Source organism: Spea bombifrons, chromosome 1 (assembly GCF_027358695.1).
Source record: "Spea bombifrons isolate aSpeBom1 chromosome 1, aSpeBom1.2.pri, whole genome shotgun sequence".
In the NCBI taxonomy this organism is placed as follows: domain Eukaryota; kingdom Metazoa; phylum Chordata; class Amphibia; order Anura; family Pelobatidae; genus Spea; species Spea bombifrons.
In genome coordinates this window covers 21,880,718-21,907,587 of record NC_071087.1, presented here as the reverse complement: position 1 = coordinate 21,907,587, position 26,870 = coordinate 21,880,718, and the positions used below count along the sequence as shown (strand labels likewise).

General features: G+C 37.0%; 1 protein-coding gene across 1 annotated transcript in view; it reads right to left on the bottom strand.

The window, feature by feature from the left end:
• Positions 1-26,870, bottom strand: part of GABRB1 (gamma-aminobutyric acid type A receptor subunit beta1) — a 150,594-nt gene that overhangs the window by 24,116 nt on the left and 99,608 nt on the right. The window contains exon 5 of the mRNA XM_053458422.1: positions 15,222-15,304. Within this exon, the coding sequence (XP_053314397.1) occupies positions 15,222-15,304 (83 nt within the window). The remainder of the gene's footprint in view (positions 1-15,221; positions 15,305-26,870) is intronic.

Here is a 26,870-nt window from a genome sequence, read left to right as displayed (position 1 = left end):
GTGATTTCCAATCCAGTTTTGTTTGCTAATTTTCTATCCTCTTTCATTATAATCATAAGATTTCCTTATTAATGCAGAAGTCTTCTGTGAATAAATACAAAATATACAGTGGTAGCCAACAACGTTCATTAAAATTCAACATATGCCGTAAAGACCATTATTCTGAATTAATTAACCTTCTCTGTGTCCTTATTTATAATGTAGCTATGCAAGGGAGAAATGTCTCCTGTTTCTAACAGGAGAGCCAGCAGTAGAATATACTGTTCTGTTCAGGGTAGGTCACTGGCGTCGATTTGCTTGCCCTGTCTTCGTGCCCTCTTGTCATTACTACTGTAATGAACAGTCAGTTTCGATTGTCTACAGAGTCACAATAGATTGATAACCCGGATAGGTTTATAGGAGTAACGTTTAAAGGACATAACTGTGTTTACATGGTCTTTGCCTCTGGATTGCATGGCATCACTCAAAGCTTTCTACGTAACCAATCAAGACATCGGTCCAAATAAGTCTGAATGGTAGCCCTGGCTAAAGTTAATATGTTTATTGGGCCAACATGAGATGTAAAGTTACATAAGGTTTTCAGAGGTTCCTCCTACAGACAGAAATATGTCTGCCTACTTAAATATATCAACTAAAGACTCTTCGATTGGACTAAAGTTGCTATATCAATTTTCTTTTAAAAAATCCTTTAAATTCTTAAAAAACAAAAACAAAACAATGCATTTTGAGCCCATACATGCATGGGCTTTGTCATTAAGGGGTTAATATATGCTTCTTCAAACTAACGGCTTTATGATTCATTCAATTGTATTTGTCTACCTTTCTGAAAAATACATAGTTCTACAATAAACAAGTTGTGGTATTTAAGAGGAAGTAAAAGACATTCGTTGTAATGTACACTTAATGTTTATATTTATGTTTTTCTGGTCATTTCAAGCATTGTTTTTGTGTGTATACTTATGGCAAATATTCTCTGAAAAAAGTTTTTTTCGTTTTTTAAAATAGCAGGGTCCAAATGAAAAATGTCAAATATTCTTAGAAAAATTATTTTTGGAATATATACAAGTTTTACTAGCCACTCATCAATTCTGTCGTGAAGGCGTGAACAAGCATTTGTTTGCTAAAACTCTGCTGTACCAATACCCGCCTATAACCTGTACTGATCCTGGAAAGTCACTTCAATTTTGATCCTGGCCTAGGGCGGCAGGGTTCCTTTTACTTATAATCTTTTAAAAGCTATTTCTCTTATACTACATATGATATATTTCTTATAAATTGGTACACCCACGTCTTAAAGACTTAAAAACACAAATTCAATCCTGTTTGGTTGATTTAAAATATAAGAATTGGGCAATTTTAGGATATTTTGTTTTGCGAATGCTCGCGAAGAGTCCACATCTGCTGGTAGTAAATCGATGGCTGAATAGATTTAACCTTGCAGCTCGTCTCAGGTGCTTAGAATCCCGCACTGCAGCAAATCAACCCCCATCAGTCAATCAGCACAGTGATTTACTATACCATATTTAGGGAAGAAAACAAAGACAGGCTTAAACGTGACAGAGGATGCTTCTTTTTGCTTTTGAGGTTCAGCTACAAGCTAACAGAACTAACAATATCTGGTTGTTTTGCTGTCCTGACGCTCTCTAATTTCTCCATACCCAACCTTTTAAAGGCTATCTGACCTAATCAACAAGCAGCAACATTACAAAAAGGCAGAGATTACACGTTGGAGGAACTAAATTTAAGATACTATCCATAATATATAAACATAAGATATACAGTATATGTACACACACATCATACATTGCTTAAATTAATAGGTAAACACCATTAAACTGGTTATTTAAGAGCTGTACAATTTAGGATTTAGGAAAGACCATCAGATCTTCTTTAAGGTTTTCTCTTTTGTTTAAAGGAATGCTTATAATGTTTTATTATAATCTATATATGCACTGTTTATTGTGGAATAACAGAGAACTTGAAGTATAACTTTCATTGTCAGGAGGAAACAACTGTTTTGCAATATTATACAGATACATTATGTCCACCAAAGCCGGTACCTATTGGTTATTTATGATGTCTGGTGCGCTGAAATTATCTTCTCCCCCTAGGTTCAACAATACCTCATTTCTACATAAATGAAGAAACGAGTACAGGACAAGGATATCTGCTGAAGAATAACATGAATTACTAGCAGAGAGAGTAACAGAATCCCTGCGTACAATAAAATGGTCATGTATTTATCGATAGGGGGTAATGATTCATGAACATTGTGTATTTTTATGAAAACATTGTTTTTGCAGCCCTCCCCTATATTGAAGCAATTTAGACTCTTTGCTTTTAAGTATGAACTACAGTTACTGCACATTGGCATACATTGTGTAGCCAGCCAAAGGGTTGTTAGAATTCTGGAAAGATGAATGATTTCCTGGACAAAAATGCAGAAAACAATTTAATCAAACCGATATAAGTCTTCTTGCTGCAGAGAAGCATTGTGGGTGAATTATAATATTGAGCACTTATATTGTCAATGGGTTTGCTATTTTCTTACATTCTATGTTCAGTTACTATTGATTTTAATCTTGATTGCCTATTTACAGCGTGCCGTTAGAGATGTCAATACAACATTCATTTGAATTTTTTTATTATAAAGAAAAAACTCTATTATCACTTCTTCGAGCATAACAGCAGCTGTGCAAATGGGTGCTGGGACTCGTTTAAGGATTTCATTTATTGCTTTCTTTCCCTTGTTTGGTTATCATGATGCCATCCAGAATACTAATAAAGCAAAACAGGAAAATCTTTGATGCCCAAGAGGTTTAAATATCCTGTTTAATTTCACAGAAAAATAGTATGAATTAGCTGAATGGAATGACACAAAAAAGTAAGTCTAAAGTATTTACAACAATTTTTGAATCAATGAAGGCTACATGCAGTCACTTACAGTTCTAGCATTAAATCAATAAGCTTCTGAGGGACATGCTAACCTTTGATTAGAATACATACTATTAGAAACTCTATATGTTCCAGATATGACATTATCCTGCTGGGAATTCAGGACAATGTATTTCTGATGGGAGGCATCGCCTATTACCTGCACAATCCTGAAGTATGGCTGATTATTCCCATTATTTGTTTCTTTGCCTATTGGTAAGTTGCTGAGTGTTGATAATATGTTCAGGCAGCCTTTGCAAAGGCAATTATACAGACTGGCACAGTAAAGCAGAAACTAAAGGGAATTACAGGGTTTTAATAAATAAATAAATAAATATATTTAGTTTTGCTAAAACATAACTCCCAACAGTCCCAGTTTTCATGTGCCAGTCCAGATTTCCAGGCACTGTCTTGGAATCCTCAGTAACGGCCCAACTGTACTGCTTTTAAAGAGAGTGGGGAGCATGGGCTGTTTTGGGAGATCCTCTGATCTTCCCTGATTGTAATATCAATGGAGGTATGTGCTTCATATTATCCTTTGGTAATTATTGGAGAGCTCTAAGTCAGTACTCATATTCAGTACTTGCTTCCCAAGTGTCCCTCTTTAGGATGGATAGCCCCTCTTTGGGGTACAAATCCTTCTGTCCCTGCTGCCTGCTCTTTTGGGAGCTTAGAATGCTTGTTGGTAGAGGGTACATCATTGCATCGTATAGCCATAAAAATCATCATGTTGGATATATAAACAGCATTAAATATGTTTACATTAAATTGTGTAAATTCTCTCTCTCCCTCTATTATATATATATATATATATATATATATATATATATATATATATATATATATATATATATAGTTCCCTTTCTGGATCACTTACTAGTTTACTAAGCAGGGCAGGGCAGACATACAAACCAGAATGTTAAGGTGGCTGCTCCAAGTTGTCTACACAATTCAAACTGTAAACACATTGGTTAATTGAATGTACAGCAGTGTATTGTAAAATGTAATATTTGGTGGAGAGTGACGGATCCTCTTTAAATATGAGGTCAGCACGAAGGTCTGTGAAGATTGTCTAACATGCTCACATCACCATGTCACATAAATCTATGGAAACTGTGTTATAAGCAACAACCTGCTTGTTTGAATAAGCTAACATACTAAAGGTCACGTCCATTTGAGTATAGTACTGCTATCCAGCTTGTACAGCAGAGTGGAAAAAAACTGATGTAAAAGTCAATTTAATACCGTAGTCAAACAGGAGTCAGATATTAAACTTTACAAAATAATATAAACCATGACGTATGTTTAAAAATAGGACAGTAAGTTGAGTTTGTTAATAAGGTGACATGGAAAGACACCTTGGTGAAGCAGTGCTTGAAACCAATGAGGCTCTGCCATTTATCTATAATTATGTACGTGTTTGTATATATATATTTGGAAATATATATCTAATGGATTAATGCAGTCATAAAATGGCATTCCCAGAATACCAAAGCCAAAAAAGCTAATATAGCAAAAGATATACAAATTAAATATTTGTGGAATAAAATAAAAACACACATTTTTAAAGTATACAAAGCAATATTGTCCTTTTACAGGAGAAAACCAAATCAACTGATACAATTATGCAGTGGTTAAAGAAAGTGAATTTAAGAGGAATGAACTGGAGCAAAGTAAGATCTGCATATATTGAAAAATGCAAACGTATTCAACAAAAAATGTACTTTCCATTATGCGCTTTCAAAATGTAAACCTTGGTTCCCTACTTATTATAGGATATGATGAAAATGAGTCTGAAAACATTAAACAGTTTTAAGTAGTTAAAAAAGATTTAATAACCACATGCCAAAGAGAACCAAGACTATCAGACTGGGTTGGTGTGATTTTCCCAAAACCTTTTTGTTTTTCTATGATCGACTGTCTTGACCTGATTTGCAATAGGTTTTCCTTTCCATCAATTTATTCCGCCTCACAGCCTTTCCCTGGCAGATTCAGAAGTGTATGAGAGGAAAAAGGAGGTGAGCTTAGGACAGGTAAATCATTTTTCAAGGTTTCCTTACACAATGCATATGGACAAATCACTTCCATGTGACAACAAAATCTTTCTAATAGATTGTGTGATAACATAAAAACACAATTTACAGAAGATAAATCTAAATATCATTATTTACAAGGCACTCATAAAACATAAAACGCAGAAACTCTTTTTTTCAGCTTTTATGGTAATAATCAGCACCTGCTTTACCGTAACATAGCAATTAGGGGTTCACAGAAAAATATTTATGGGTTATTTCTATGGTTTAGGCATTAAAAAGTAGTAGGAAAGCAAAGTGTCAAATTTAGTAGCGTGGGTGGAACAACAGCTGTAACTTCACAAAAAAATCACAATTCATGTGAAACTAAATAATTCTAATCATATTTATTGGGATAATAATAGAGCTAGAAAAACAAATGGTGCAAAAAAAATCAGAATATAGATGTATTACAAAGCAGCAGATGGCAGAAAAAGATGATACTGGATAAAATTACTTACATATGTTATGTTTTCGTTCACAAGGTTATGTTGACCACTATTATTATCCCAATAAACATGATTAGAGTTATTTAGCTTCATACAACTTGTGACTTTTTTGTGACATTACAGCTGTTGTTCCACCCACTCTACTAAATGTAACACTTTTGTAGCTAAATGCAGTATTAGAGACTTAATTCCTACTATGTTTAATGTCGAAACCATAGAAATAACCCATACGTAAATTTTATATGATAATTTTATGACAAACCAATCTTTGAAAAGAAAGCCAATTAAGAAAAAAAAAGTAATTCATCATAGATGTGCGTTGATTTAGAATAAAGTTAGAATTGCATTTTGGATGCTTTCTTATCCAAAATGTGTGTCCTCCATTGCAGAATTTACAGTAATTCTACATTCCAATTCTGAGCAAATGTATATTGAATAGTGTCAAGCCAAGGATAATGGCAGCTAAACTATAATATCTGAAAATGAAAGCATCTAAAATACTTCACAGAATGTCACACAATGAGAAACTAATCATCAGTGAAGACTGTGTGATTTAAAGACACTTTAAAATTGTGAGATTCTTTCCAAGTTCACGTCTTATACAGCATTTGTATGATAATGAACTCTAGCAGTGGAAGAAAGAATTATTATTTGGAATAAAAGACTCACTTTGGTCTAACTTCAGATTAATAATTTGTAATATATTTAATGTAGTATTAATGTAGTATTTGAATAATTTAGCAGAATATCACCATTGCTTTTACTAAGCAGAACTGTCCATTTAGAAAAAAAATGGATCTGTCCACTGGACACAAACAGTCAAAATAAAAAAATATTCCACAATCTCCATGAATTTATGTTGGCGTTGTCACGAAAGTATGAAACGGTGGTCTGATTAGTAGGCTCCGAAGGACTGCTAACACTGGATATTTTTATTGGTCTCACAAAAAAAAGAAACCTTTTGTGTCTGTTTATATTAGTAGTCAAAGCAGACATTGGTAAAGTGGATATTTTCAGCAAGTGTGCCATGTAGCTTCCAACATTAGTCACTGATGGATAGATCAAGTGGCATGCTTTATAGAGGGACAAGATGCATATTTAATACTTCTAGGCACTCATTACTTCTATAAATATGGATAGATACTGAATTACATCTTTCACCTTTTACTTTAACTGTTTACTAAATTATCAAGAAGGCAGCCAGAATTTCAAAGCACAACATACAGTCATGTGAAAAAGAAAGTAAACTCTCTTTGAAACTCTCTATGATTTTACATATCGGGACATAATAACAGTCATCCGTTCCATAGCAGGTCTAAAATTAGGTAAACACACCTCAAATGAACAATAACACATGACATATGACATTGTGTCATGATTTATTCCACAAAAAAAATAAAGCCAAAAAGGAGAAGCCATGTGTGAAAAAACTAAGTACACCCTACAGTGAGAAAGATTATTTAGAAAACATTCAAGGCAGTTGCTAATCTTCCCAGGAGGGGATGTCCCAGCAAATTCACCCAAAGGTCAGAATGTGCAATCCACAGAGAAATTACATAGAGAGTTACATCTCAGACTCTATTGGCCTCTGTTAGCATGTTAAATGTTAACTTTCTTGACGTACAATTAGAAAAAAGACTGAACAAGTACAGTTTGTATGGAAGGGTTGCCAGTAGAAAGCCTCTTTTCTCTAAAAAGAACATGGCAGCACAACTTAGGTTTGCAAAGTTGCATCTGAACAAATCACAGGACTTCTGGAACAATGTCCAACGACAGACAGACGAGACCCAAGTGGAGATGTTAGGCCATAATATACAGTGCCACATATGGTGAAAATTAAACAGAGCGTATCGGCACAAACACCAGCACGGTGGTTGTGGTGGGGTGATGATTTAGGCTTGTTTTGCAGCCACAGGACCTGGAAACCTTGGCATCATTGAATTGACCATGAAATCCTCTGTATACCAAAGTATTCAAATATGAGGCCATCTGTCCCATAGCTAAAGCATGGCCAAAATTGGGTCATGCAACAGGACAATGATCCCAAGCATGCCAGCAAATCTACAACAGAATGGCTGCAAAAGAAAATAATCAAGGTGTTAGATTCTTTTTGCTTCACAAACCTCTATGAACTGAAGCAACAGTGGTGGCACTGCTATTGAATCATAAGGTGTAGTTTGTTTTTTATACATGACTTCTCCTTTGTGGCTTTATTGTTGTTCAATAAATCATGACATGTGTAATATGTCATGTGTTGTTCATCTGAGGTTGTATTTACCTGATTTTTAGACCTGCTAGGGAACGGGTGATTGTTATTATGTCCTGACTTTTAAAACCATAGAATTCAATGAGGGTGTACTTTGTTTTTTACATCGCTGTACAGGTGTCCATTAACAATTTATTGAACTTTAACCGTGAAACACGGAAAAAAAGAAAGAGAAAACAAAAGCCTAAACTTTGGTGGTTGGTACAAATTTTATTTTCCTAAATCACGAGACAACAGGGATCCCTGGACAAAAAAGTAAATGTGTTTCTATTGTTCGCTCTGCATAAAACAAGCTAGACATTTTATATATATTGCAGAGAAGAGGATTTAACACATGAGCCCCTCCAGCACAGATCTCTGTCATTTGCTGCACCACAATGCTGATGCGAAAAGAAACAGACGATATTATATTTCAGAGAATACAGAGTGCATCTACTAGGGGAGAGGCACATATCTGAGTATTCACTCACCTAGAAACTAAAGGGGAGTCCCGCTCTGCAAGGTGATTGTTAACAAGGAGCATCTAGGTCTAGGGCAGAACGTTCCATAAATATGTCACTGAAGTGATGAGTAGAATAGAAGTTTCAAAGGTCAGATTGTTAAAATGTTGACTCATCTAGCTAGCAGTTTCTCCTGATTGTAATGACACGATCAGAAATGTTAGGTTTAAAAAGGAAACATGCTCATCCTAAAGGTTAGATTATATGTCGATTGATGTATCAACTGAAATCATAAGCTTGGAAGTTTATACTCGCCCACAAGGAAGACACACGGTGACAGACATCATTAAAGATGAGGCCACCAAGATTGCTCAGCACGTAGAGGAGGGAGAAATAAAATGTTAGTTCTATAGAAAGACATAAAACAGAAAAGAAACACTGTCTCTTTTTTCTAAAACAAACAATTCAATCACGGAGCACGGAGTCCTTATGACTATGTATTTAGTATTCAATGGGAGAGCACAAAACGTATATGAATGACCATCTAGTCTGCCTGATTTTCCTGATGTAAGGAATCACACTTTAATCAGTCCTTGGTCTCATCAGAGATTCAGGATAGCCCTCTCAGTAAAGTAAAACTTAAAATGAATGTGTCAGCATTGAGTCAATCTAGGCAGGATTACCCAAGAGATCAAAAGCAAAAAAGGATAAAAAAAACTTTTAAATTGTTCAAATGACAATTTATTATATATTTCATGGAAACAACACAAGACGTACTAATTACTGGGCACTATATGTTATGCTAATTTGAGTGAGTAAAGACAATTTGAGCAGCTCGCTGTTTCATTTTATCATAATTAATAACATGATTACATAATTATGCAGAAAATGAAGAGAAGAGAAAAAGAATTTCGTAGCGTAGAGCATTCCTTTGATATCTAGTACAAAGACATTTGAAATGTGCATTAAATAAATACATTATCTGACTACCATCAAAGGACGCATTTGAGAACTGTTTGATGTGGGCTTTTAGGACATGTTCAGGGTTAAGTGCTAAAGCAATTGATATGCACAGCTTCTGTTTATTATACCTACATATTCTACTCGTTAATAAGGAATTGCGGTGGCACAGAGTCTTGTATTTTGTTTGGAGGTATCTGGATATGTCTGGCTGAATATAACTACATATAAAGTTTATTTGGGGTGCTCCAGTTGGCTTGACCAAAGGCAGTAGAGTACCTTTCTATTAAGTACATCACTAGGGCCATGCTCATGCTTCTTCTTCTAAGCACCTCCTTGGTAAAGAAGTGGCTTTTTTTACTATTAGGTTAGCATATAGTCTTTTTGTGAGATTACTTTATACTTTCTGAAACAACTAAATGTATGAAGATGTAATAAGTAAATGTTCAAAATTAGTTATGCCTGAATGAATCTATATTACTTAGGATGGCAAACCAATTCACATAACCTACATGGGAAAAACTGCAGTCTATTTTTTAGTGGAAACTAATGAGCATGAGTCACCTCATGAGTCTTATTTTCACATCATCAGGGTGACAAAAAGGAGCAAACTAGACAATGGTATATCACATTCTGACCAGGTTCAGTCTTCTTAAAAGGATTAACATCCCTGATACTCACACTAAAGAAAAATGCATATTAAGGTACTCTATAAGTATTCTTCAGAAAAAAGAAAAATGCAACAAAAGATTTACATAAGGTAGAACCTGCAGCCCTGCTGCTGCCCTTCTCCTCCAGGACTTCCCCAGCTACTACACACAAAGTGGATTTATACTTAACAGTGCACATTTTGTATTCACATAAATCATACATAAAGTGTGAAACACATAATATGGAGTAATAATTTACTTATAGTCGTCAAAAGGACAATGCTGGAGATAAAACACATAATTTAACAGCGATCCCCCATGGTCTGCAATGGAAAAATAGATAAAAACCAAACATTTTATCTCAGTTAATGAATCTGGACCACCATATCTCTGTTTTTATCTTATTTTTCCATTGCAATCTATAAAAGGAGTGGTATTCAATTTATTGTCTTAAATTTATCTCCAGGATTAAATTCATTCAATTCTCCTAGAAAAGCAACAAAAACTGTACTGGCAGCAGATGAGCCTGTCCGTTTTAGGAAGATATGTTTCTAGTATCTTCTTCCCAATTTGTACAGCAAAATTAATAGAAAAATAATTTTAAAAACATGCATCTCATAGCAGACGTGTTCTCTAAATGTTTTTGTATTCTACCCCACAACCATGTTTGACTTCTACCAATAATCGTCAATTTTTCGGCAACATTCTGGCTTCCCGGGGAAGGGTGCGCGCGAAGGCTCTGCCCATTTGCGGAAGTACTTAAATAATGGAGCAAATACCAGGGAGGAGCAGAGGAAGAGACACGTGTAAGGTCCTGCTTGGAAAAAACTCAGAACTAGACTTGGGCACCAGGGGGCTCTTCGTCTTTGTCTTCGTCAAAAAAAATAATCTTCATATTCCGCGAATATTCGCCCGTTCCTGTCTTCTCTTCGGGCGAATATTCGTTTCTTCTTCGTTTTTTCCGGTTAAGGGGTTAATGCGGGGTTAACGCGTACCGCAGCAGCTCTGGCGCCAGTCGTTAAAATGTGTGTATCAGCAACTCTATTGGTTGCCAGCAGGGGGCCTCCCTATATATACCGTATTGGCTCGGATATAGGCCGCCCCCGTATATAGGCCGCACCCTAGAAGTTTGGTGCTTTTTTAAAGAAAAAGTTTTTTTCTTTAAAAAAGCACCCAAAAAACATGCTGCCACTCTGTCACCCCCCCGAGATATGCTGCCACTGTCCTCCCTTCCCGAGATATGCTACCACTGTCCTCCCTCCCCAAGATACGCTACCGTTGTCCTCCCTCCCCGAGATATCCTACCACTGTCCTCCCCCCACCGAGATATGCTGCCACTGCCCTCCTCTGCCCCCTCCCCCGACTTACCGGAGCAGACTCCCGGGTGTCTTGCGGGGCCGGCGGGGCACATCTACGCAATACAACTTTCGGTGCCGGCACCAGAAGTTGTATAGGCGTATTACGTAGATGTCTTCCGCCGGCCCCGCAAGACACCCGGGAGTCTGCTCCGGTAAGTCCGGGGGGGGGAGCAGAGGTAAAACGCATCGTGCGGACGGTCCGCACGATGCGCTTAGACAACCTCCCGTGCCGGCACCCCCGCCCCCGTGGGAAGTGCTGGCAGGGGAGGCTGTCTGAGCGTATCGGGGAGTAGGATGCAGGTCCCCTGCACCGCTCCGGGGGATCTGTATCCTAACCCCGCTGCCTGCCCGGCGCCCGGGACTGCATGTCCCGGGCGTCGGACGCTAGACCCCGAATATAGGCCGCACCCCCACTTTAAAGACTTAAAGTGGGGGAAAAAAGTGCGGCCTATATTCGAGCCAATACGGTAGCTAATATATTCTCGGGCAGAATATTATGCTACTCAATGTAAAACCAAGGGCAGCATTCTGTCCGATGATATATTAGCCATATGTGGCAGTGTGTTCATTTATTAATTATTTAAATAAAATATATTCCCATGATCCACTGGTTTCCCCGCTGCAACAGTTAAATGTCCGCACTCGCGGACATTAATTCTGTCGACCTTGCAAACTCTTTTTTTCTATTTTTTTGGGGGGGTTTTTGTATTAAACCATTACACGAAAGGATCATGGGAATATATTTTATTTGAATAAATGCAAATGAGCACACTGCCACATATGGCTAATATATCATTGGACAGAATGCTGCCCTTGGTTGGTTTTACATTGAGTAAACTTATTAAGCTACTCAATGTATCGTACCAATAGAGGGCAGTATTCTGTCCGAAGTTATAATAAGTTATTATGCTAAGTTAAATGTCCGTACCAGCGACTTTGTTGGTCGCTGGCACGGACTTTTAACTGTTGCAGCAGGTTCCCAGGTTTTTTCTTTTCTGCATAGCAACTAGTGGTAAGGGGCCGTGCGAGTGAGCCTATTGGTCGATTGCACGGCCCTTTACCCTACGGATTTCTGCTCCCCTTATCCAACGCAGCATCGCAGGGGTTAACGAGAGCGGAAATCAGGAGTTAAAAAGGCCGTGCGAGTGAGCCCATTGGTCACCTGCTGGGTCTTCCTCTGGCATCAACCATCAACCATTGGCTGATGCCAGAGGAAGACCCTGCAGGTGACCAATAAGCTCACTCGCACTGCCCTGTAACCCCTGACCAGGAACCTGCGGATTTCGGCTTAAGTCAACTCCCGCGATGCCGTGAAGATAAGGTAGGCTAGATGGGGAAGGGACCGGGGAGATTAGTAGACGAAGGCGAAGATTCTTCGTGTGTGAGTCTTCGTCTTCGCCTATGTTTTACCGGCACTGTCTTCTCTTCTACGTGTCTTCGGAACGAACACGAAAACGCACTGTTTTCGTGTTCGTTTTCATGTTCGCCCGAAGACGAATGCACAAGTCTACTCAGAACCTGGCGGCTACTAGAGCTTTTCCCTAACCATTGTGCCAGTAGGAGTCTCTGTTCTGAGTTTTCAGATTACCTGTTACCAACACAGCTGTTCCAAGTGTGTTGAATCCTAATTAGCAGGACTATATTAACCAGCTGTTGTTACACCTAAGGGCTGCAACATTATTTCAGCCTGTTTGCTGGTATTCATCTTATGGCTTATTATTATGTTGCTCCTGTGACCCTGACCCTGGCTTGTTTCTCGTTTACTGCTGTGGCTGTGACCCTGACGTTTCTCGTGTTGCCATTTGTTTATCCTGTATTTGCCTTCTGAAATGGATTGTGCATCATCTCCCCTTCCAAAACTACTAAGAGATCTGCACATGGCCGCTCAAAGCCAGGGACTGAACACCTGGTGGACAGCAGTCACCCTGCACAGAAAACCTCCTCAGATTCTAAACCTGCACCTGGACTCTCTCCAGACAACCGTCCCGCGGGCATGAGAGCAGAGCTGTGCAAAAGGGGACAGGGAAGCACTCAGCCGAGAAGGTAGGGAGAGAGTGAACGTGTGAGAGCAACAAAAGCAACAAAATGCAAATTAAAATTCTCAGCTCTTTGTTTTTCTTTATAAATTAAAAGTCTACTAGTGATTACATTGCTAGTTACACATATACAGTCACAAGATGCAGTGCACCAGAGAATAAAATCATTGAAATCGCCAACAATAATACTGCAACAAAAAAACGAATAACATTCTACCCCAGGAAACTCAAATACAAAATGAGAAAAATTGCACAAAAACAAACAGCAACAGTACAATATATCAAAATCAGAAACTTGATTATTCCTATATAACTCTGTAAAGAATTTTAAGGTATTGTTCCCCTGACAAAATACCATACCATTACTTCTCAAGTTTCCTGGGGTTGTAATACTATTGTACGTTTTTGGCAAGATTTATGTTCTATTTTTACACATCCCACTATGTAGTAGTAATAATAACAAAAAAAATAGTAATTGCAAGTTGAAAGAGACTTTCAAGTTCATAACCTCCCAATACTGCCCTCTCGATTTTGCATTATCATCAATAGGATTTCTTCTTGTTATTATTCACCTGAGCCATACAATGACTTTCAAACAAAGTCATTAGACCACCATGGGAATGAAATGTACGTGTGGCTAAAAGGTAAATCTCTTTTTATACTCCAGGATGAGTCATTGCGTTTCAGTGCACAAGTTATATAACTGTTCTTGAGAAAAAAAAAAGCCTACAGCAAAGTTATGAAAATAGATTTTCAAAAAACAGTGATAACAAGTGTTAGAAAGAAAAACACATCTCAAATAAAAGCACACTTATAAAGCAGGCAGTTTTATCATGGTTTTCTCCAGCAAAATTCTAAAAGCATGCCATTTTTACTACACATAAAGATATCCCTGTTTTATGATAAAAAAAAAAACAGTTTGTGATAAAAAAAACTGTTTGTTACAGGTCAAACATGAGTTCTCATCTATAACACTATTGGATCCAAAGTACCCTTTTGTTTTACTACAGCTTTGTAACTTGACTAGCTCTTCTTGGTCATAGGATTCATCAGTTTTATTTTTGTAAACAATGACAATTCTACTTTTCTACCAGGGCTGCCTTAGTATGGAAATATGAAATCAAGTATTAATATGTTAATATGAATGCTTTGATGATTTGACTTCTGCCTGAAGTGGCTCTGGCACAATTTTGGAAGAAGGAACAAGAAGGGATCTAATTTCATCACATAAAGTAATTGTTTAAGCTGTTTTTACTCCATATGTTTGAGAGGTCAGCTATCCTGAGGTAAAACAGTCCTCAACATAAGTGTTTAAATTTAATTTTTTTTTTACTAAAAACAGTACGGACAAGCTACTCACGTTAGGAGAACTCTGTCATATGAATCCGTATATAATTAATTAGACTTGTGAATTCGGATTCGTACGAATTGCAGATTTACAGAATATTGGGTGTTTCAGCAATTCCTACGAATCCACGAAAACGAGGCCAGACCCCACAGAAAGTAGATGAAGACAAAGTAAAATTTCTTAATTTTCATCTGAAATTTGCAGACCCTTTCACTCTCACACCCTCATTCTCATTCATACTCTCTCTCACGCTCTCTAAACCCTTCCCTACCTTCTTTGCCGACAGCTTCGGCTTCCACTTTTGCATCTTCTTGTTCTTCATCCTCTATCTTGGTTTACATCTCCACAGACATAAACTGGCCCAAACTTCTGCCACAATTGCAGCGCTTTCAGTGACTTCCTCTCACTGGATTGGAGGATCAGGGGATAGAACCTCACCAGGAGCTCAACGAATTTGGCAGAAGTTCGCGCCAGGTTATATCTTGGTCCGTGGAGATGCGGATCAATATAGAAGAAAGATGATGAAGAAGAAGAAGATGTGGAAGCGGAATCGGTCGGCAGGGAAGGTAGGGGAAACATTTAGAAAGAATGAGAGAGAGAGTGAATGAGGGTGTGAGTGGGCAGGAAACATAATTCCTCATTATCTTCTGGCAGATATGAGAATATTATTGGCTAGATAAAACAAAAAGGAATGACCCATATACTTACAACTTTCAATTTCAAGTGTGCAGTTTTGTTCATCTAAAGGGTAACGCCGAAGATCCATCATACATGCAGCCGTGGTTGTAATCCTTAAAAAATGAAACATAAAAATACTTGTGTCAGAATAAATTCAATTTTTTGTTAGCCACTGCAAGTAGAAAGTACCTTGATTTATCCATATTTGTTACATTACCATGGAATACAGAAAAATTACATATTCATCCCTTTTATGATAATGTATCATTTATATTGTGATCTAGCACTCCTCATGCAGACCTACCTGTATCTACACTCCCCATTTGGTTCATATAGCATCTTCCACAGCACGGTAGGTTATCATGGTTCCTCTTCCTATAGCTACCTCTGCTCTTTACTGTGGCAGTTCCTGTCCTAGTAACTTGTTTCATCCATATATTTTATTAACTTGCAAACAAACTTTATATTTTAGGTCAACAGTGTGCCTACATCAACAGCGGACTATAAATTGCAGATGGTAATTTTGGGATGATATTTGAAGACAACTGTCTTAATTCTATTACCAATCAGAAAATAGGCGTTAGCTAAGTTCAAATCATCACATTGGAAGATAGTATTTAAATGTATATGTATACAAGTCGTTAAAGCTACAGTCTAGAACAAAAAGCTACAGGCTAAAATGAAAAGCAACACTTTTAAGTGTATTGGTAAGTGCATTCGGGATCCGATAGCATAACTTTCATATCCAGAAGGAAAAATGGCTGCAAACATGATCCATTAGTTCATATACTGTTTCTTTTATTGCCAATCATATCAATTTAAATATATTGTCATATGAAGCACCAGCAGAGAAAAATAAGATTTGTTAACCAAGATATTTTTCACTATAATGCAAAGATTGATATTGAATTGTTATTGATTTATTTCCAATGGTAAATTAACCCCAGTACCTTCTACACCCTTTTAAAAAAGCAGAGTAGAAATAAAATACATTTTTAGACACCTGTTTGGTCTATTCACTCCAAGAAACATTTTTTTAATGATTTATGCAAGGAAATATGTTAAACTCTGCACAGCAAATAAAAAAAGATGAATACAGCCTCAAAAGGTGGTAAGAGCTGTCCATGTGGGGTCTATGTCACTAAAAGAGAATGCAAATGAGCAGTCACATTTTTATACTATGCAAGTCACTTATAACTCTACACAGAATCCATAATGTATTCGGGAGAAACGTCAAAATGTTTAAAACAATAACTTAATGTTAACTCTTCTATCCATTTACAATCATAATCAATAAGATAGTGCAACACCTGAATATATACACCCACAACTAAAAAAGGTTTCCTGACTCTCTCTATATGAGCACATGAATGCTAGTTGTGAAAATGGGTGGAATTACAAATCAGCTTCTTGATCCAAGGAGAAATCCGATTGCCTCTTGGAGTCAAGAAGGAATTTTTTCCCCTGATGGCAGAATTCGAAGTAGCTTAATTAGGGTTTTTTTGCCTTCTTTTGGATCAAGAATAGAAAGGTTAGGTAGAAGGGTTGAACTTGATGGACTTTTGGTATGGTATGGTATTTGGGATGGTATTTTTTCAACCTTATGAACTATGTAACTATGTAACTATGTAACTATGTAACTATGTAACTATGTAACTATAGCTTAGACTAGTGAAACAGTAGACTCTTCAAATCAGCACTTCCAAAGCTACCAATAGATATTATAGGGACACTCTAGCCATCACATGTACTTTAATGCATATGATAGCTGAGTAGCCCCTTTCAAATTTCATGGTGTCCCCCTTGTAAATACATTAGGGGGATACTGCAAAATTCCCTCATGTGCCTTTTCTCTACCACTCCAGCTATTCTTTGCTTACAAGAAATATGTTTGTCCTCATGCAGGGGGATGTATTCGGTCTATTTACTTCCTTTATCTCCATTGCTGACTCGGCAAATTCTGCAGGAGCGGGTCTGTTAGGACCCTGCGCACCTGTACAGAAAGCACACCTATTTATTTCGATTTTTTTTTCCGAGTAGTCAATCAGTGGCAAGAATCATCAGCGCATGGAGGAGGAGGGCCGCTACAGCAGTTTTTATCACAGGTGTTAAATATTTTTTGTTTTTGTTTCTGAAGGATGGAAATTTAATTACTCAGAGTATTTTAATATGCATTAATTTTTAGCAGAGCAGTCAGGGACAAAAAACTGTCCCTATAAGCATTTCTGTTTTTGATCATCGCACATATTTAATATTTTTTTTGTTTAATTATATAAAATGCAATTATGTAATTCTTTACATGGAAATGGCTGAAGACTGCAAAACAAGTAAAAGCATCTGTTTTCGCCTACTTGAAGAGAGTATTTGTTATGACAACACTGGTAAAAAATGTTTTAATTCCTTTGAGTTTGCTATTGGAAGAAATATTTAACACACCATGAATGATTAATATATGGCCTACAAAGAATGAGAGAAACTTGTCATGAAATGTCCAATCCCCTGTGGCAGAAAAAAAGGAAATTAAACTTTAATCTGTCCTTTTCCAAACTGACATGATAAAATATAAATTCTAACCATGTACTAGGTGAGGAATTGGGGATAAGTCAACCTTTAAGAAATCTTAAATACACACAGAGTCTGGTGCTGCTTCCTAAGTGAGTTTTCAAAATGCCACAGAAAGATTGCTTAAATTTTCATAGACTTCCTTAGATAATCATATTTACCTATTTTTAAGGTGCTTTCAATGCATCAGTGATGTGTGGTTCGATGGACATCTGAGAAACTCAATTTAGGATTTCTGAGATAAATGCCTACTTTCTGTGCTAAATAATTCTGTGAACTGCAATTAAAGGCTAATATCCAACAATAAACTGTATTTTAAAATTTCTTTTCAACCAGAAATGGTCTCCTGAGAAATCTAAACAGACAACTAAACCTCAGAGGAAGGTCCATCATCAAAATGGGAAGATCCAGAAACAAAAATTAATATGAGTATAAAAAGGTGTTTTTCTGAAATATCTTCACACAATAGGATCGCACTGGGTCTTATAAAACCATTAATTAAATCTACAAATGGCAATAATTAAATTATAAATATACTGGATATCCAAGGTAATATACATTGGAGGAGGGGGAAACATGGAATGTAGACAAGTAAAAGTCATAGAATTTTTACTTCATGTTGGTCGCCTGCAGGGGCCTCTTCTCGCATCAACCAATTGTACTTCATTGGTTACATAGAAACATAGAAACATAGAAAGTGACGGCAGATAAGAGCCAGAAGGCCCATCCAGTCTGCCCAACCTCTGAGTACTTTCCTTTAGTACTTGCCCTTATCCTATATCTAGCTTGGCATTATGCCTATCCCATGCTTGCTTAAATGACTTTACTGTATTAACATCTACCACTTCCACTGGGAGGCTATTCCATGCGTCCACTACCCTTTCCGTAAAGTAATATTTTCTGATGTTACCATTAAACCTTTGCCCCTCTAGTTTATGCTTGTGTCCTCTTGTTGCGGTTTTATTTCTTCTTTTAAATAAACTTTCTTCCTTTACTTTGTTGATTCCCTTTAAGTGTTTAAATGTTTCTATCATATCCCCCCTGTCCCGTCTTTTTTCCAGGCTATATAGGTTAAGATCCTTTAACCTGTCCTGGTAAGGTTTATTTTGTAATCCATAAACCATTTTAGTAGCCCTTCTCTGCACTTTCTCCAACATATCTATATCCTTCTGGAGATATGGTCTCCAGTACTGTACACAATACTCCAAGTGAGGTCTCACCAGTGATCTGTACAGCGGCATGAGCACTTCCCTCTTCCTACTGCTAATACCTCTCCCTATACAACCAAGCATTCTGCTAGCATTACCTGCTGCTCTACTGCATTGTCTACCTACCTTTAAATCCTCAGAAATAATTACCCCTAAATCCCTTTCCTCACACGTTGAGGTTAGGACAGTACCAAATGGTCTATACTCTGCCCTTGGGTTTTTATGCCCCAGGTGCATTACTTTGCATTTATCCACATTAAATGCCAATTGCCACAGCTCTGACCATTTTTCCAGCTTACCTAGATCGTTTGCCATTTGGCTTCTTCCTCCAGGAACATCAACCCTGTTGCAAATTTTTGTGTCGTCGGCAAATAAACATACCTTTCCATCAACACCATCTGCAATATCACTAATAAAAATATTAAAGAGAATGGGTCCAAGTACAGATCCCTGAGGTATCCCACTGGTAACAAGACCTTGTTCTGAATATACGCCATTGACTACAACCCTCTGTTTTCTGTCACTCAGCCACTCCTTAATCCATTCAACATGCAGACGAGGCCCCTGCAGGCGACCAATACAGTTGCTCGTATGGACATTTAAAATCCTGGCGCCAAAGCTGATGCGTAGTGCGTACCACGTTAACCCCGTATTAACCCCTTCTACAAAAACCGGCAAAAAATGAAGAAAAAAACCGAACACTAAGAATGTACACAAATATTTGCCCGAACAGAACACAGGAACAGGAGAATATTCGTGGAATACGAAGATTTTTTCCCCCACGAAGACGAACACGAAGACGAACACGAACACAAAGAGTTCGGCAGCACCCAAGTCTACTGTATACTATACTATACTCCTCCTCAGAAATTGGATTAAAAGGAGGGAGACATGTCAGTCTGCACTACCATCCATATTCATGTGAACTAACCAAGCTGTTTTATAGAGCCATGGGGTTTTAAAGCTCTACTGATTTAAATTCCAGACACATAACTACCAGTTTCTATTGAACAACCTTTCCTTTATTAGTGCCAAGAAAGGTCTTTTTTCTTAAATCTTGCAATAGATCATATTTCAACATTATTAATGTGTTGTATTTCTGTAAAATACACAAAATAAATATCCTATATATATATATCTACATACACAACTTAATAGAGAGACATTATTTTATAAAGTATTGCATTTAATATTCATTAATATGAAACACGAGTTTGTGTCTATTTTAGGTATATATAGTTGGCTTGCTATTATGCTATGCTGTTTCACAAATGCATCTGTAACAGATTCTATATCATAAATATTACTGTTGTTTCTAAATTATGCATAGAAAAAAGACATGGCATTATTTTCCAGTTAATTCACTTTCTTGTTACCGTGTATAATTCTTAAATCTGTGGAATAAATAGTTTATTTGTATGGGATATAAAACTGTGGATTTTTTAAATCATGGATCAAAATTGATTTCCATGCAGAATAATTTCTAGTATTTCTTTCTAGTGTATTGCTAGAAAGCAATTCAACATTTTATATCCCATCTGACTTTCTTAAAAAATTGATATGGTTTAGAAAAAATGGAGATTATGTAAATGTTGTAACGTTAAAGGTTTTTTGATTTTTTTATTGTTTTATATAGCACCATCGTATTCATCAGTGCTGTACAATAGGTAAGCAGGACATAACAAGTAGTGCATAACATAACAATTAGGAGTTACAGAGACGAAAGGTAAGGAGGGCCCTGCTCAAACACGGTTAGGGATGTACCAGTCACACTAGTTAACTAATATTCTGGAGATAAGTACAGTCCAAAATCAAGAGGGACTAGGTAGGTAAGTGGGAGGAAGAGAGTTAAGATATTAGTTGATAGGCATCCCTAAAGAAGTGGGTCTTTTAATTTGGTGAAGGACCAATAGGCTCCAGCACTGGCACAATAAAAGTTGTAGGAGGTCTAATGAGACAAATGCACAGAAAATACTCCCATTGATATTATTGGGAGTCATTTCTTGACAATGATTGGCTGTTTGCTGGGTAAATTATAGCATAACATGGTAAAATATTAACTGAAATTCCACATCCTTTATAAGCACTTCCTCTTATTATCCATAATGTCCTTGAAATAAAGCTCAAAATCAAATGTAAGATGAACATTCTTGGGCTTAGAATAGTCATTTTTTCCAGATTTATAAAATAATACTAAAGTTCTGGAAACAAACATTTTCTGTTAGCTTCTAGGTACCGAGAATGTATCAGTAAGTGTTAACTGGGCCTGATGCCATCCTTCCTAAAAAAGGGTAAAATTAATTTATTATAGAGTGGCAATGGAGACAGTTAAATAGTACGCTCCTAAATGGTATTTGCACCAAAAAGGTATGTATTTCCCCCACAAAATACTATACACAAAACCAAGCATCATTACACTGAAAACACCTTCATATTAATTGGTAATGACATGAATATAAAACATGATAGTCTACATCAGGGGCGTCCAACCTGCAGCCCTCCAGCTACTGCAGGACTACATCTCCCATACTCCTCAGCCAGCCCCTTAGCTGAAAGAGCATTGTGGGAGATGTAGTCCTGCAGCAGCTGGAGGGCCGCAGGTTGGACACCCCTGGTCTACATTATTTCATTTTTACTAGATATTTTACTGTTTACTTCAACAATGAGAGCACTAGATGTGCTGCAAAAACTACATTATTGATTATGTGTCTAGAGCCCTTCTGGTGAAAAATTGTAAAATGGATGCAATCACCATAGCAACCACCGAATTGTACCACTTGATGCCAGGCTTTCATTTTAGACATAGCCCCTACTGAATAAGAAAAGCTTACAAACATACTCTTTTATGTCTATCACCATATAAACCTATTAAAGTTAAAAGAAATTCAGCCAACATCCAGTGAGTGGCAGTGGAGTATTCTATTTCCCAGTTATACTGAAGCAAAGAAAATCATTACTATTCAGCTAACGAAAGGTCTAAGGTCTTTTATATGTATGCCACACTTGTCGGCAAGGTGCTTTGAATCCTTGCAGCTCTGTTCCTTTTCATATCAATTTTTTTGTTTTTACGTGAGCAGTTTTATAATTTCAAATAGTCCCAAGATCCAACACATTTTGCTGAAATTCAAAGTGATTGAAGCTTCCGGAGCAAAACACCATCTTTGATACCAACTTATTCACAAGCTTGTTCATTATCATTTATATATATATATATATATATATATATATATATATATATATATATATATATATATAATTTTCCTATAAGTGATTACTGCGGTGTAATAATTAGCTCACTATGGAATGATTTCAATCTACTATTAAATTACAGGTTTTACAAATTCAAAGATATAGAAATATGAGTTTTTTGTGTCGTCTTCCCATAAATTATTGAGTAGAAATCTGTTATTAAAGACAATTAATGGAACAAATTGTTAATACATGACCATGTTTGTTAATGATGAGCAATAGAGACCTTTTTTGTTTACAAGTCTCCCTAAGTCAATTCTACATTAATTAGATTAAGCCAAGGGGGTCCAATTTCCCCCAGTATTGTTTAAGTTCATTTTATATGATGGCATTAGATCTTTTCAATAGCAAATACTGTATCAAGCAGATGTAAAACGTGCCATATTCTTAGACGTGTGAAAACACAAGGGCAATAGGTCACTGTTCTTACAGATGAAATGCCCAAACTGAAAGTGCATTTCTGTTAGGCTTTTTAATTAAATCCTCCATACTGCAGTCTGCAGTTACTATGGATATTTTGGCACTGAGTGAGAAAGATTACAGAACGTTATATTCATTAATTGGTAAATTATAGTTCAATACAAAAGGTATATTTCCAATATTTATTTTATATCTGTATGTCAAAAATATAATTCTTGTTTTGCTGATGTATTTTTTTAAGTAATGGGTCATTTGTTTAATTATCCATGCATCCTGAGGGCTAGACAGGGTACCATTGTTTTTCCTTTTCTCACTCATCTCCAAATACGCTCCTAGTGATCTCCGCTCACCCAGTGATCTTCGCCTGTCCTCTACTCTGATTTCTAGTTCTCATGCACCTAGCAAGATTTCTTATTTATCCTACCTTATCTATCTTTCCCCTTCCCTTCAGTCACTAAAATAAAATCCCTCAAGACCCAATTTCTTTGGGATGCCTAATCACCCTTCCTCCATCTACCTTTAGCTCACCTTTCCTAGTTCCTCTGCTGCTTTCACACAGTACTTAGGTCCAACAATATTCTTATTTTTTTTAACCATTGTGGCGGGTCCATCTCTAATAGTGGCACTTTCAACTCATGTGTAATGTAATCTAACTCCTTCTTGATTGTAAACGTGTTTGAGCAGGACCCTTCTTAACTCTTATTCTGTCAAAGTCAAATTGTTATGTTATGTACAACTGGTTATGTCCTGTTTACCCATTACACGAAGATCAGCATCGGGGGCCATGTCTGCCCCCTCCCAGGGGCGTCAACGCCTGTCATACAGCAACTTGGAGTGTCTAGTGTTCAGAAATATATGGTTTGATGGGGTAAATGAATTAGCCTGCTTCAAAGATGGCCCAATTAGGACATGGGGCAGCAGGACCAGATGCCAAAGTTCCAAGTTAAAAAATGTGCATTTCCGAAATGTGGCATTTTACCTCCCAAACAACCCGACAAACCCATGCATGGGTATCACTGTACTCGGGAGATGTTGCTGAACACATATTGGGGTGTTGTTTGACAGTGACCTATACCAGGAGCTGTAAATCCATTCATGAAGTAAAATTTGTGTCATAAAAAACACAAAATAAATTACAACCACAAGGTTGGTAGTAGACTTAGTGCATGGAAAGGGTTAAAATACCCTGGGGTGCCTAGTTTTCAGAAATATATGGTTTGATGGGGTAAATTGCATTGGCCGGCTTTATAGATACTCGAAATAGCACATGAGACAGAATGACCAGATTTGGAAAAAATGGTTTGAAATTACAAAATGCTACTTATTGCCCAATAACTTGAAGAAGAAAAGACAAAAAAACCCATAAAACATTGGGTATTTCTACACTCTGGACAAATAGTAGAATCTATTTAGCAGGTTTTTTATTAGTTTTTTTGGATTAGATATGATCAAATGGTATCTGAAGAAAGCCCTTCTTGTCCCGGAAAGAAAACAATATATAACTAAATGAGGAGAAAACTACAGCGATACACGAGCACCACAAAAGTGTTAAAACAACCTTGGTCACAAAGGGTACAAAAAGGGTCCTTGAGGGGTTAATTAAGTTAAAAGCAACCTCTCTTTATATAATAACAGTTTTCTTCTAAACACTGTTTACCTGACAATTCTTCCAAGTCTAATAACATTCTGTATCAATCTGCTACATTGTCTATTGAAAGTTTGCAAGAGCTTTTAACTGTATCTACAAACTTGCTTTGATCTGAGCTCCCAATTATTCATAGACACCCAGGAGCTTAGTTTAGAAAAGTTTCATGCTTTATAAAGCAGTATTTTATACTTTCAATATTTCAAATTAAAAAAAACAATCTACTTCACAAGTACTAAGCAGGTTTTTTTGAAAAACATATTCGTTCAATCAAATAGAACTTAAAATGGATATTGACGTTTTTAGATTCTATTGAAAACACTGAAATAATCATCTTGGAATCATTGACATAACCATTATCAAACTATGTTGCTGTTATGTGTTGGGTTTGAAATTTATCTAAATAATTTATTCATTTTATGAATAAAGTTTGGACTCAAATGATAATGCTTACTAAGGGAAAAAACCCTGCAAGTTCTCTACTGCTTTCACAGTCATGGTGTGATAAGGAGTGTACATGTTAAACTGCTGCTAGTCGCATATCTCCCATCAGTCCCTCATTAGGAAGGATGTTCCCACTTAAGTACCCAATTGCCTTTGCCACTCCACGTTGATATCATGCTTCAATAATTAAGCAGTGTGTCCCAATGCTTATGGCCATATAGTGGTGTACAATGCAAGATCCACAAAGACATGAGTTTGAGTTGGATGAGTTTGGTGTGAAAGAACATGAGAGGCCCAAGCTTGATCAACTTCACTAAACGCTTTTTAGATGAACTGGAACAGAGATTGCGAGCCAGGCCTTCTTGTTCAGCATCAGTGCCTGACCTCACAAATGCTCTACTGAATGAATGGGCAAAAATCCCCACAGAAACACTCCAACATCTTGTGGAAAACCTACAAACCACATATCAATGTCTATGTATTTAGAATGCAATGTCTTAAAAGTCCCTGTTGGTGTAATGGCCAAGTGTCCATATAGTAAAAAAATAATAATAATAATAAAAAAAAAAAAAAAAATATATATATATACAAACATATGTCTAACTAGCAGATTATATATTTACAAATTCAACAGCATTTGCTAGTACAGCTGCTAGCCCAAGCATAGGTCCAGTTGTCTCGACAATCCTAACAAATTTTGGACTGTAGGCAACATCCACAGTCACTAGATCCTTTCTTAAGTGAGAAAAACAGCTTGTAGAGTGTTGAATAAGCAGTGTTTAACATGCTGACTATTGTGTATTGGTGCAGGTACAAAATGTTACAATGGATATCATCTTACTATCCAAAATGTTTTGACATTAAATATTAATGAATTGCTCGGCACTGTCTAACTGTTTGAAGATAATTGCAGTCCAAAACAATTATGTGAGATGGTGTTAAATTTCTATGTAAAAAACTGACATTTCCAGAATGTCCTGGAACACATTTTCCATTCTTGTAGCTATGGTTATATACCCGGTTAGTAATGATATATATATATCGGTACAAAAAGTGAAGCAGGGAGTATGTAAACCCCAGATGCTTGTGAAAGATGTGGATGACAATATGTTTTTAGAAAACTATATCTGTCACCCCAAAGCTTCATATTTTACAAATCAGTACAGTATATAAAAATATTTAGTAGTGTTAACATATTTTGAAGCAGTGTATATGTAGGGCCACCACAAGGGAGTACTAACTAGACTTGGGCACCAAGGGGGTCTTCGTGTTCGTCTTCTGAAGAAAAAAAATCTCCGTATTCCGCGAATATTCGCCCGTTCCTGTCTTCTCTTTGGGCGAATATTCATGGACATTCTTCGTGTTCCTTTTTTCTTCGTTTTTTCAGTTTTTTTATAAGGGGTTAATACAGGGTTAACGCGTACCGCAGCAGCTCTGGCGCCAGGAGTTTAAATGACCTATGAGCAACTCGATTGGATAGCCGGCAGGGGGCTCGTCTGCCATCAACCTCACATGAATGATTTTGCCTGGCTGTTTGGGGGCAAAAGGGCCACATTTGGGGCATGCGCATTTTTCAATGTTGAACTTTGGCATTTGGGGATCCACTGCCCATGCCCTATTTGGTACATTTTTGAGTCGGGCCATTTCAGTGTGCCCTATAAAACTATATATTTTTGAAAACTAGACACCCCAGGGTGTTTTAAAAGCTGGTATTTTAACTCTTTGCATGCACACATTTTACCACCAGCATTTTTCCAAAGTTTGCAGTAGTATTTTTTGTGTGTATTTTCCCCCCACACCTACTTAATGTATGAATTTACAGCTCCTAGTATATGCTGCTGTCACACGACACCCCAATATGTGTTCAGCAACATCTCCTGAGTACAGTGATACCCCACATGCATGGGTTTGTCATTTTTTGGGGGAACTAAAAGGCCACATTTGGTACGTGTGCATTTTTCTAATTGGAAATTACATTTATGTTTTTAAGGTGTAATCAGCTGTTTTGGAAATAGAAAGAATGTGAGTGGTGAGTAAGAGGTCAGAGTGAATGGTGACATGAAGGCAACAAAGCATTTGGGGCAGGGATTACGGTTGCACCACTGGCATTAAGGGAGACTGTCAAACTAATGCTAGCATTGGAGGGAGGGA